General features: G+C 43.2%; 1 protein-coding gene across 1 annotated transcript in view; it reads right to left on the reverse strand.

The window, feature by feature from the left end:
* The window catches only part of EPHA1 (EPH receptor A1), a 1,081,817-nt gene that overhangs the window by 67,027 nt on the left and 1,001,022 nt on the right, over nucleotides 1–13,768 (reverse strand). The window contains exon 16 of the mRNA XM_044079196.1: nucleotides 100–252. Within this exon, the coding sequence (XP_043935131.1) occupies nucleotides 100–252 (153 nt within the window). The remainder of the gene's footprint in view (nucleotides 1–99; nucleotides 253–13,768) is intronic.

Raw genomic sequence — 13,768 nt, forward strand, 5'->3', positions numbered from 1 at the left:
GCTGTCAGTTGCCTAGTTCTTGTGCATCATCTTTTTGTCAGTTGCAGTTTTCCTCTCTATTTTCCATTGGTATTAATCTGATAGAACAAGTTTACTTACTCTGCTGTCAGTTCCAGGAGCGACTCCATTGTGTCTAGTCCTGCAACATGGAAATTTTCGATGTAGCGTTTCATGCGGATTGATTCCAGCCATTCACTGACACAGTGGTAAGGGATGCCTTCAGAGCTTGTACTCTGCAGACGAAGAGTAACTCTTGAAAAAAATAAATAAATAACCAAGTTAAAGGTAAGCAGATTTTTTCACGTTTTATTTAAGTAGTACAATGCATTACTAACCTATGAGTAGCCTTCACAGTCGATACCACTTTGGCTGGGTTTGCACTGAATACACCTGGTAGCCTTTCATGGATTCAGTGCAAAAAAAAAAAAGTCCCTGCAACCTTGGTGAGTATAATTCTTGCCCCCAGGTCATGTATTTGCATACAGTCCTTACTTTGGGGGACTTATGAAGCACATGGCTTGACACTGACAGCCTCCAATGTGTGATGTGGATGATACACCCCTTCATACAGGTGTGGTTTAGGCCATTAGAAATGTCCTCAGTTGCTGAGATATTGCGTACAACACACCCTCCTGCTGCCCGAACAACAGCCCCTCTCCAGACAGCTGTCACCCTTGTAGGAAGAAGGGCATACAGGAAATGAACAGATCAAGTCCATTTGGTGGAACAGGATGGGTGTGTCACCTATGTGGTATGGGAATACATTCTGTTTACCAAAATGAACTAAGCTACATTTCTGCACATTTAAATTTAAACCGTTACCAGCTGTATCACCTACAAAATGTGGAAAAACATACTGTTTACCAAAATGAACTATTCTACATTTTTGCACATTTAATTTGAAACCATTGTCCTTGTACCAATTGTTAATATGGTTTTACCCATATTGGGGCAACTGTGAGTCTCTGGAAGATCAGATAACACCACCTGATTTACGGTCATCTGCAAACTTATATTACCATAGGCCAGGAGTGTTGTCATGAAGATCTCAATGATAGATTCAAAATAGAAGAGAGACCAACATTGAGCCTTATGGGACACCAAGTGGTACCTGTGACTGAGCACATGGGTGTTCTCAGATAACCACTTTGCTATCTTTTGCACAACATAAGAATTTATATTCAGACTTAAAAATCTGTCAAAAATCTCTGCATGAGGCATACTGTCAAAGGCCTTGGTTAGGTCAAGATATGCTTGTATGCATTGCATAAACACTCCCTACTGCTTCTGTGACTTTTTCTTAGAAATTAATAAAGTTTAAGAGGCAGAATTTCCTTTACAAAGCCAAACTGGCAAGAGCTCCATGTTGAGATTTTTAATTTGCAGATTAATGAGGCCTAAGACAATATGGTGCAAAATTTTACATACAAAGCTAATGAATCTAACATGCCTATAGTTACCAAGGTCCACAGATGGGCCAGTCTTGCATAACGGCATTACAGTGGCTGTTTTTCAGGCTTCACTATAAAATTAGTAGAGAGTCTTAAAATAAAGAAGTTAAGTAGGTGTTCAAAATAGGCCATATTTGATACTGCTAAATTAGGCAACGTAGTATGTTATCAGGGCCAATGGGTTAGGTGTTCTTAGCTTTTAAGAAGGTTTTAAACATAGTAATTAAAGAGGTGGTTAGGGACTGTGAAATGGCTATTACTGTGGGTGGAGTAAAATTTGCACTGAATTTGTCAGCTAGAATATTGGCTATTTTGCTGGGCATTAATTCTTAACTTTGTGACATAGGTAAAGACTTGCAATTAGTTTTGGCTTTTAGTGTCTATTTTGAGTTCACATTCATTTCCAAGCTTCTTAATGATTCATAGTTTCATAGTATAGTACTAGGCTATCTGCCCTGGGGCATTTGTAAGCCTAGCCATAGTGATGTGGCTTTTGCCACCCCATGAAATGGTACAAAAATGTACAGAATAAATCTAGAATACTGTGCCTCTGTCTAGTAGTGACACAGTGAAGGTCCCCTTATATAATAGAATTAGTTTACTATGCCCCTGTCTAGCAGTAACACAGATGTGACCCCTGGGGTAAACTTACGATCTCCCATCCACTCATCAAGATTTCTCTTGAAGAGAGTCAGTGAGGGGCTCTGCCTAATTTGAACTGGGATCCTGTTCCAAAGCATGGGAAGCCTCTGGGTTATGAATCTATCCCTCCAGCATGTCCTATTCATACTTGTGCCGAGGTTTAAGTCTTTAGCTCTCGTGGTCCTGATGGATTTGGATTTTTTGAGGTGGAGCATGTCCATCAGATCCTGATTGGACATGGCCTTGTACGTCAGGCAGAGATCACCTCTGAGCAGGCGGTATGCTACTGAATAGAGCTGAAGTTTCTTTAGTCTGGCAGAATAAGACATATGTTGGAGACCCTTGATCCTTTTGGTGAGGTACTTTTGTGGTCTCTCCAGCTGTTGCAAGTGCCAGGTGAGGTACATACCAAATGGGGCATTGTACTCAATCATGGGTCTGATGAGGGAGGAATATAGGGGTACAATGAGATCCTTGGATCTGGATGTGAAACCCTTCATGATGAGGTGTGCAAGGTAGAATGTTTTATAACCACTTTGGCAACGTGGGTGTCAAATGAGAGGTCGCTGTCTACTTGGGTCCCTAGGTCACCGATTACTTTTTCCGTACTCGGTGGGTTGCTGTCTATGTGATAATTTGTGGGTACTTTGTTTTTCCAAAGGGATGACTATACATTTTTGGCATTTAGTTTAAGGCCGTGACTCGGCACCAGTTGTCCGTTTCAGTGAGGCCTTTTGTTGGATGTGTGTATCTGCTGGTGTATCGACTATGGCGCCTAGTTTACAGTCATCTGCGAACTTTGTCAGCCACAGCCCTCCCATGTTTGCTTTAACATCTGAGAAATAAATGCCGAATAAGAGGGGTCCTAGGACAGATCCCTGTGGGACACCACTTGTGACTGGCTTTGAGTCTGACATTGCTCCAGCGATTTTAACTTTATGGGTTCTGTCCTTTAGCCAGTTTGCAACCCATCTAGTGACATAAGGGTTTACTTTTAAGCTGTTTAGCTTATCTATGATGCCTGAGTGGGGTATTGTGTTGAAGGCCTTAGCCAAGTCCAGGTATGCTGTATGGACTGCTTTGCCCTCATCAATGGCTCTAGTGACTGTTTCGAAAAAGTCAACCAGGTTTAAAAGGCAGGATCTGCCCTTTACAAAGCCGAACTGGGTGGGGTCAAGCGTCTGTAGGTCCCCTATGTCTCCGTTTATGAGTTCCATAATGATTCTTTCCATAGCTTTGCAGACCAGGCTAGTCAAGCTTATGGGGCGGTAGTTTCAGGGTCTGTAGAGGCACCCCTTGTGGAGTGGGACCACTGTTGCTGTCGCCAGTGTTCAGGTACATATCCAGTAAGGCTAAGGTTAAATAGCATTTTTATGTGTGGGTTTAGCTCCTCTTGGAGTTCACATAACATGCACCCCGGGATACCGTCAGGTCCCATTGATGCTGTGTTTTTTGCTTTGTTTAGGGCGGTTCTCACTTGGACATCTGAGATGACAGGGAGATTACATTCAGCTGGGATAAGTATTTCTTCTTTTGTGGGTGAAGGAGGCGAGAAATTTGCACTGAACCTGTCAGCCAGAATGTTAGCAATATCTGTGGGTTCAGTGTATGTTTTGTTGTTGTGAACCAACTCCGAGCATATCTGAGGGTTTCCACCCAGGTTTCTAACATAGCTGAAGAAGGCTTTGTGGTTATCTTTAGTGTCCTTAGCGATTTTTCTCTCAAAGTTTGCCTTGGATGTTTTTATGAGAGAACGTAGTTTTCTGCTAATGTTGATCAGAGATGTCTTCCCTTCATGGGATTTCGCTCTGATGTGCAGTAGCTTCCTTCTTTTGTTATACAATTTGTTTATGGCTGAGGTCCACCAGACAGGACGCTTTCCTTTGGTGGAGAGGGACTTGGATTTGTTTGGGATTGCATGATCCATGCATTCTTGGAGATGTCCATAGAAAGCATTTGTGAAGGATTCGGCATTGTGGGATGTGGTATCCACTGGCACAGTGGGCTTAAAGGATACCATCTCAGTCTTAAGAAGAGTGAAGTCTGCTTTTGAGAAGTTTTCACTGTGGTCTTTTGTGCTGGGGGTGGAGGTGGGATATGTATATCCAGGGTGATTAGTTTGTGGTCAGATCTCACTAGTGAGGGTATACTTCGGTGTGGAGCATTTTGTCCCCATGTTTGTGATGATCAGGTCTAGTATATTATCTCCCTAGTGGGAGAGGTGACTAGTTGTTCCAGTGCATTTGAATTTATGAATTCCAGGAACCTTTGGGCTAGGGTATTAGGGCTAGAATAATGTACCCAATCTATGTTTGGGTAGTTGAAGTCTCCCAGTATGATGGTATTTTGTGATACATTCATATCCTCCAATGTCTTCAGGAAGGCTGAGCGGGGTTCTTGAGATTGGGAGGGTGGTCTGTAGCATGCTACCAGTTGTATAGCAGTTTTGCCTATGGTTAGTTGCACCTGTATGGTCTCTGGTGCTTCATGTGTTGCTACTAACCTGGAGGTGTGGGTGTCCTTTATGAATATGGACACTCCCCTCCTTTGTGGTTCGGCCGGGTTTTGGGGCGAAAAGCATGATCTAGGTATAGCCTGGTAGCACTGGGGTGCTCTCAGGAGCCTTGAACCAGGTTTCAGTTACTGCACAGGCGTCGATGTTCTCCATGCTGAGGAGTGCATCAAGTGCCTGCATTTTGAGATTTAGACTTCTGGCGTTGAGCAGCATTACCCTTAGTTTTTTTCCATTTTTGTTTTCTAAGGAGGTGGGTTTGTCTTTTGAGCCTTGCCTAAAAAGGCACTATGGGGTGGCAAGAGCCTTAGCCAATATCCGGAAGCCCAGTGGTGACAGGTGTAAGCCATCCCTTGCGGAAGCAGCGTGGCTTGTCCAACATATCATCCCAGGCAGACAGACATTGGATCCCCTTAGAATGACACCAGTACTTGAGCCAATTGTTAAAGCTGATCATTTTGTCTTTGTATTGTGGTATCATTCTTGGTGAGGGCAAGATGCTGCTCAGGGTCAGGGTCATACCAGCCTGGGCTACATAATCGGAGAGCTCCTCTATGTCTCTTTTCATGTAGTCCAGGGACGTACGTCTCAGGTCATTCACACCAGCATGGACAATGATGGAGTCATATTTGTACTTGCTTTGGAGTGACCTGAGTGCGTGTGCTATGTGGCGGATCCTAGCTCCCGATAGACAGCTCACAGTCACCTTCTCCTTGTTCAGCCTGGTCAGTGGGACATCAGTGTGTCTGACTATGGAGTCACCTATTACTAGTGTATCAGGCAAGGTGTTTGGCCTTAAGGGCTGCGATTGGTCGACACACTGATTTGTTGAAGTATGTGTTGCATGTGTTTTGTTTTGAGGTGATGGATTTTTGGATGTCTGCTTTGGGAGCCTCTGTTGTTTTGGTAAGTTTTTTATTAGAGCCTCCGAGTATGTCTGTGTTTTTATGTGTTTGGTTTGCAGTTGTGGTAGGTCTATGTGGGACTGGGATTGTTGTGTGTGTGGTTGCCATCTCCTCCTGTCTGGTCATGCCAGCCCTGAGTTGAGAGAGTTCAGCCTCCAGTTTGGCTATATAGTTGCATCTCTCACATGTATTTGTGTTTGTTGGGAGGAGGAAAGGGTTGTCTGTGTACATGAGACAATTGTAGCATTGTCTCAAGATGCCCAGATTGACCAGCTGAACTGGAGACAACACCAGTAATCTACCACTCGACATGCTAGAACAGTATAAGGGAGTGGTATACCTTTAAGGGAAGTGGGTATTCACATGGGTGGTAAGTAGATGTAGTGCTTTACTTAATACGAGAGTGCTTACTTAGTAGAGAAGTATTGAGAACAAGTGCTAGGCTTATAATACAGTGAGTAGTCTGGTTATACTAAGAGTAGAGCTTCCTTAAGGGAAAATTTGAAGAACAGACTTGGAGCCACAAAAAGTTTAACCTTGTTTAACCCGGCGCTATGCGTCTGACCCGCAAAAAGCCGTAAACGCGATTTTAAACAGTGAACTACAAAAGAGCTGGAAATGGTCCCAAACAACCAATTACTACAGCTTCTTGTGCTGAGGTCACTTCCCCAAGGACAGGTAGGCTGCTCAAGGCTCCCCACTCCCACTGGTGAGCAAAGAAACTTCCTTCTATCCAAGTAAGGTAATGGACAACACAGGAACTACACCACAGCCCAGAATACAGCAATGCCTGTAAACTGGTCTAAACTAGTCGAGGAAGGCGGGAAAACAAGGATTATTTTTGTTTTTTGGTAGAAACACACAGAAAATGCAGAAACAGTGATAAATTAGTTACACAGGCTAGCACACTTTAGTGGGCAGCCTCCACAGTTAAATTAAACAAACAAACAAGCAAACTTTCGATCAAATATGACTAAAATGTAACTTTAAGTGCAGATTTTAAAATAATGCAGCAATCGGTTAAAAAATAGTTCAGGCTAGTTCAAGGTAAGCTACAGAAGCTATTTCAAGTGAAAAAAAAAGCAAAGATACTTAAATCCAGAAGGTAGTCGCTTTTCTGAGTTCCCTGCTGCTAGGACCACTCTGTAAACCCACGTGGAGCTTGTCTGAGCAGTATAGCCAGAAAAAAAACTCTCTTTAAACTCATTAATAGTTTGCTTAACTGTGCTCTTAAGCTAGATAGGAGGAGCCCTCTTATAGGCATTAATTAATTTTTTCTCTTCTTATACAGAATTTATTCATACAGGGGAATTCACCATATGAGTTTGCTTTTAAGTTTCTCATTATAATTGATGCAAATGGGGGCTGCCTTATTAATATAACTATTTAAGTCAGAATAGAAGTCAGAGGCATAGGCAGCAGTTTAAGCAATTGGAGCCACCGGAGAAGGATTACAGCAGAATGTATTTAGGTCAAGTAATTGAAGGTTTGCTTTTGACAAGTCCCTACACACAGAGATATCTGTAGGGGAAGTACCACCAGTTTTCAAGGAAAAGGTCACTGATTTATGGTCTGATTTAATGTGATACATATGGAAATGTGCAAAAAATATCCATACTTGTTATTACAGGATGATGATTGTAGCAGTAATAATAATAATAATAATAATAATAATAATAATTTATTGACATTTGTTGACCGGGAAAGTCGGACTGAGTCAGGAACCCATTTTCAGTGGAGGCCCAAGGAGAAAAGCTCCACAAAACATTATGTATATACAGAATAACAACAAGTATATTACAATAATTTACAGTACAATACAATACAATATAACATATTGAGAAAAGTTATGAATTGTGGGATTATAATATCAGAGAAAAATAATTTACAAGATACATTATATACATTTTGTAAATGCTGAATATGTTGAAGGTTAAGAAAGGGAAAATCAACAGAGGGGTAGTTTTAAAGGGGTGAGGGTTAGAATGACAGTTGATGTTAGAAGATCAACAGTAAGAATAGAGTTGTTTAATATAACTTGTAGATCAAGTGTTTCCTACTGGTTTTGAGAGGGTAAATATTGAGGTAAATTACAGAGAAAAACTCAGAGCATAGGATGGTTTATCTATTTGGATAGATGCAGGGTCAGATACGAGTATTTAGTAGGTAGTTCTTTAGGGTGAGTTTAAAATTGTTGAATTAGCCAATGGTGTTTACTTTGGTTAGAAGCGAGTTCCATAGTTTAACGACAGTGTATGATTAAAGGCAGTGCCCAGCTCTTTTGTTTGGTACATAGACGGTTATGAGTTATTTATTTTCAGAGCAAAGGGTTCTGGTGGGGCTGCAGGGTATTAGAATGTCCTCAAGAGCAGGGTAGTTATTTGGGTTGTAGACAACTTTATGTGCTATGGACAATTGAAGGAGGTTAAGGTGATGTGGAAATTCCAGCCAGTTTAATTCTCTTAAGGCTTGGCAGTGGTGTGAGCGGTAGGAGCTGCCTGTGGCAAATTGGCAATTTTACGGTAACAGGATTGGAGATTATTTTGTACAGATGAGTGCGGGTTGGTGAAATTGGGTGCAACGTATAACAGTGAAGGGAATAAGTAAGTATTGGCGAGAGCTTTTTTGGTGGTGCTGTCCATGAAATTTTTATGTCTGTATAGGGCTCCTAATTTGTAGTGTTTTCTTAATGGCATTACAAATATAGTGTTCAAATGTAAGTTTATTGTCAAGGGTAGTACCTAAATAGTTTAGCATGGAATACAATTTCAACCCTTTTCAGGGGTAACCCAGGAGCAATGTTTGGTAAACTGACTTGTTCATGGTCACAAAGTACATAAATGTGGGCTGAGGGACTTAAACCCTATTTCATAGGAACTAAACCTTGCAGCCTTAACCTAATGCACTAACTGCCAGATGATCAATGGCACTGGAACCCTTAAGAGGAAACCAACTTAGTTGTGCAAGGGAGTTAGCATTTACAATGCCAAGGAAACACGGTGCATTACGACCACTGGCAGTGTGTGTCAGACAGTTTACTGATGGATAGCTGAATTCCCACAGTAGAAAACTGTAGGGGTTAATGTAGATTTCAGTTAAGGTAGCTATTATGCACAGGAGGAGACATAACCAGCTATGAAATAGTAAATAATTTTATTTAGGGTGAGTTGGACATTTGGGAGTTTAAATATGGTTTCCCAATCTGTCATGAGGTGATTTTTGATAAGTACACCTCCCACAACAATAAGGAAGTCAGAAGACAGAACATGAAGTAAACCCAAGAACAGAGGGAGTGCTTTCAAAAACAAAACTGAGGTCCCATGAAGGAGGAATAGGCTTTCTCGGGGCCTGATAGGGGGGGATGCATTTAAGAAATTGCTTGACCTCAAACCGAGAGGCCAAAGAGGGGTTCAAGGAAGAAAGAGATGACAGGTGAGCTTTAACAGAAGAATATGCCAAGCCAGCATGGAGGGGATCACATACAAGAGAGAAAGTACAGTTTTGTACCTACCATAAATGTAGATGTCCGATAGACATGCAACTGCAGTCATAACATGTGGGTTGTCCTGCCTCAGGCAGCCCTCGGTCGGCCGGATTCCAAAGTCTGGGTCCGACGTCGGCTGATGTCGCATTTCTCTCCGACGTCAGAGCGGCTGGAGTATATAAGCATCAGCCGACGCCATTTTCTTCAGTGTTTCTTGCCCCAGATGCCAGGTGCCCTCCAAGGAAGGCTGTAATCAAATTGGAGGACAAAAACAGGATTCCAAACAAATAAATGAGCAATAAAACAAATACACCATAACAGATATCCCCAGCTAAGAGTAACAGGGATAGGAGTGGACCCTAGGCATAGAGGGGTATGGAGGGAGGGAAAATCCGACTGCAGTTGCATGTCTATCGGACATCTACATTTATGGTAGGTACAAAACTGTACTATGTCCTTCAAGAATGCAACTGCAGTCATAACATGTGGGTAGAATACCATAGCTTAGCTGGGGGAGGAGGTATGCTCTAGGAAAGAGATGGTGTGGCAATCAAACCCTGCAGGACTGTTGAAGCAAAGCCTGCTCTGGATCTGGAATATAGAGGGAGATTGTAGTGTTTGGAGAATGTATGCACGGAGCTCCATGTAGCAGCTTCTAGAATGTCCTTGGTAGGCACCCCTCTTATAACGGCTGTAGAGGTGGCTGTAGCTCTGGTGGAATGTGGTCTGACATTGGCTGGAACAGTCTTTCCATGAAAGGAATAACAGAATCTGATGCAATGTCCAATCCATTTAGAAATAGTCTGTTTTGAAATTGCTTTTCCTTGGACTGCAGGGGCGTAAGCTACAAAAAGTTGTTCAGACTTCCTACTGGCCTTGGTTCTGTCCAGGTAGTATCGAAGTTGTCTGTGAATGCCCAAGGTATGCAAAAGTCTTTCCCCCTTATTCTCAGGATTGGGGAAGAAAGCAGGCAGATGAATGGCTTGATTTAGAGAAACCCTAGATACCACCTTTGGCATAAAAGTAGGGTTGGTCCTCAATGAAACCCTGTCTCTGTGGAAAATAATAAAGGGTGGTATTGCCATTAGGGCCTGTAGCTCCGAAACCCTTCTTGCTGAGGTAATTGCCAACAGGAAAGCTGTCTTCCATGAGAGAAATTGCAAGTCAACTGAAGCTGCTGGCTCAAAAGGAGGTAGAGTCAGTTTTTCTAAGACAAAATTGAGGTCCCAGGCTGGCACTGGGGCCTTTCGTGGTGGCTTAATGTTCTTGATTCCCTGAGGAATTGTCTTAGTAAGGGTGAGAGAAAACAGGAGGATCAGTGTTGTATCTAGCTGAAATAGCAGATGCATGTATCTTTATGGAAGAATAAGAGAGGCCGTTCTTTAACATATCTGCCAAATATTCCAAGATAAGTGGGATGTTCAGCAATGATGCATCATGTCCCTTGCTGGTATTCCAATTGCTGAATCTTTTCCACTTTGCTAAGTAAACCTTTCTGGTGGATGGTCTTCGAGCCTCTGTTAGTATCCGCTGAACTTCCTTGGAGAGAGATAAGCTGAAGTTATTTATTGGATCTCCCAGGCTGTTAGCTACAGTGTCTGAAGGTTTGGATGCAGTGTTTCGAAATTGTGTTGAGTCAAAAGTAGAGGCCACTGAGGGAGGGCCCACCTCCTGGTGTGACATATGCTCCGTAGTAGTGGGTACCAGTGTTGTCTTGGCCAATCCGGAGCTATTAGGATTCCCTTGGGCTTCTCTGCTTTGATCTTTAGTAATACTGAGGTCATCAGTGGCAGAGGTGGGAATGCATAGATTGCTAGGAGTTCCAGTTGAATGAGAGGGCATCTATTTTCCAAGCTTTTGGATGGTATGTCCTTGTGCAAAATTTTGGTAGAAGATGGTTGAGGTGGGAAGCAAATAGGTCCACTTCTGGCTTGCCCCATGTCGAAGTGAGTTGTCTGAAGGCCTTCGGATGTAACCTCCACTCGTGTGGATCTGTGAAATTCCTGCTTAGGCTGTCCGCCAACACATTGTCTTTTCCTGGAACAAACTGGGATTGTAACTGGATGTTCAGGCTCAGTGATTTCTCCCAAAGCTGCATTGTCAGTCTGCAAAGGGGGTAAGAGTGGGTGCCCCCCCTGCTTGTTTATGTACCACATCACAGTGGTGTTGTCTGTCCGTATCATTAAATGGCCTTGCTGGAGTTGGTGTTGAAAAGCCTCGATGGCATGCATTACTGCCAGCATTTCCTTTTGGTTTATATGCAGATGTGTTTCCTTTGGAGACCATTGTCCTTGTATACACCTGCCTTCCATGTGCGCCCCCCCATCCAAGGTCTGAGGCGTCTGTAGTCATGGTCTGTGTTATCCGTGGTTTTTTGAATGACATACCTGTGTTTTCCTGGCTCACCGAGGCCCACCATAGGAATTCCTTTTGTAGGCATGGAATGAGTGGTATGATTGCCTCCAAGTTGTTGCTGTGTTGAGACCAAATGCTTTTTAGGTACCATTGAAGCTTTCTCATGTGTAGTTTTGCTAATGGAACCAGTAGAATGCAGGATGCCATGTAACCCAGGGCCTGTAGGAATCTCCTTGCAGTCATCTGGGAGAGTTTTGCTAAGCCTTTGAAGTAATGAGTTAACTTCTCTTACTTGTCTTCTGTCAGGTAAGCCATCTGAGAGGCGGTGTCTAGTTTGGCTCCTAAGAAGATTATTTGCTGGGATGGCTGCAGTCTTGACTTTTGGAAGTTGACTGTGTATCACAGAGCTTGAAGTAATGGTATGACATAATCCAGGTTTTTTTGTCAACATCAATTTGTCGTCCGCTTGTATGAGGCAGTCGTCCAGGTACGGGTAGATTTGTATACCCAGGAGCCTGCAATGAGCAATTACTGAAGCCAGGCATTTTGTAAATACTCTGGGCGCAGTAGATAAGCCAAATGGCAATGCTGAGAATTGATAATGCTCTGGTCCTGCAAGAAATCTGAGATATCTTCTGCAGCTGTGTCTGATAGGGACATGCAGGTATGCCTCCTTGAGGTCCAGAGTAATCAGCCACGACTCCTTGCCCAGCATGGGAGGGAGTTGCTGTAGAGTCAGCATTTTGAACTTTGGTACTATGAGAAAGGTGTTTAATGCGGACAAGTCCAGTATTGGTCTCCATTGAGATTCTTTTCTTGGAACAAGGAACAGTCTTGAGTAAAACCCCTGTTCTTGTTCTTGTTGTGGAACTCTTTCTATTGCTTTCATTCGAGTCAGCAGAGTGATTTGCTTGATAGCCTCTGCCCTTTGATTTTGTGGTAGGTTTGGCATGCCTTGTTTTCTTGGTAAGGTATGAAAATGAAACCTGTACCCTCGGTCTATAATGTCCAAAATCCATTTGTCCTTTGTCAATCTGTGCCAGTTTTCTGCAAACAGAGATAGTTTCCCACCCAAGGGAGCTTCTAGTTGTTCCCTGGTAGGCGGTAGTAGAGGAAAGTCATTGAGTTTGTGGTTGTTGGGCAGGTGAAACCCCTGCGTCACTTCTTTGGTTTCCTGGCTGCCATTGTCGTCCCCTGTAAGGGCCTCTGTATTGGCCTCTTCCTCGGCCACGTCTGTTCTTACCCTTTTGAAACTTTTCTGGATTAGGAAAGGACCAGTTTTTTGAAGGCCAATCCTACTGAATCTGGGGGGTTGAACCTGGAGGAAATCTTTCACAGTCTGAACTGATTTTGCTTTTTCTTCGATGGTCTTTAACACATCCTTAGCATTTGCACGAAAGAGCTTGTTCTTTTCCAGAGGAGCATCCAGAAGTTTTGCTTTTACATGATCTGGTAGAGGTTGATCTTTTAACCAAGCATGTCTACGAATCACTGCCCCTGTCATAGCTGCCCTACATGAAGCTTCCAGTGCATCATATCCACACTGCAGGAAGTGATTGCTTACTTGCTGAGTGTTATGTACAGCTTCCTGCAAAGTCTTCCTGTCTAAAGGATCAGGAGAAGCTAATGTTTTTTGTAAATCTTCTAAGAGATAATCCTGATATTGCAACATATGAAAAAGGCAATTTAAAGCTCTCATAGATAAGGTAGTGGATGTGTAAACCTTTTTGCCCCATCTCTCTAATGACCTTGCTTCCCTGTTGGAGGGCAAAGGATTTTTTGAGGTGGAGGCTGAAACTCCTTTAGGCCCCCGTGAAATAGTTTCGAAATCAGCAGTATGGGCCCTGAATAAATGGGAATGAGTTTCTGGGACCCTGTAATACCAGTCTGACTTGGCTGGAGCAGGAGGAAGAGAATCAGGGGTAGCACTAGAATCAGAATACAAATCATCCAGAACATCAAGTGCAGGAGGAATAGCTAAGGGCCTGTGCTGAGGCTTCTTAAGGAAAGTCCTAAGGCGTTTCCTAGAATCAGAATATTCCTGACCCTGCCACTTGAAATGTTCCCTCATGGTGTGCAGAACTTCCCCAAAAGAAATATCCTCAGGAGGGGAGGCCGAAGGGATGGAATCTTCTGCATCCGAGTCCTCATAGGTCTGGAAGAGCTCTTCCTGGCTATCAGAGTGGACAGAGCCCTCAGTCTTCATCTGAAGGAGTAGGGTCAGAGGGTTCCACCCGGGGCCTTTTATCAGGAGGAGGCTGGGATGCTCTCTCAGGATGGGCCTGTGAACCTCTAATCATGGAAATAAATCAGCAGCCATGGACATAATTTGTGTCTCCGGAGTCGGCTGAGGTAAGGATTTAGAAGTAATATGCTTTGTTTTGCTGGCTGCCTTAGCCCTAGTGTAGGCCTTAATAGA

Source organism: Protopterus annectens, chromosome 8.part0 (assembly GCF_019279795.1).
Source record: "Protopterus annectens isolate FY-2018-M chromosome 8.part0, PAN1.0, whole genome shotgun sequence".
NCBI lineage: Eukaryota > Metazoa > Chordata > Ceratodontiformes > Protopteridae > Protopterus > Protopterus annectens.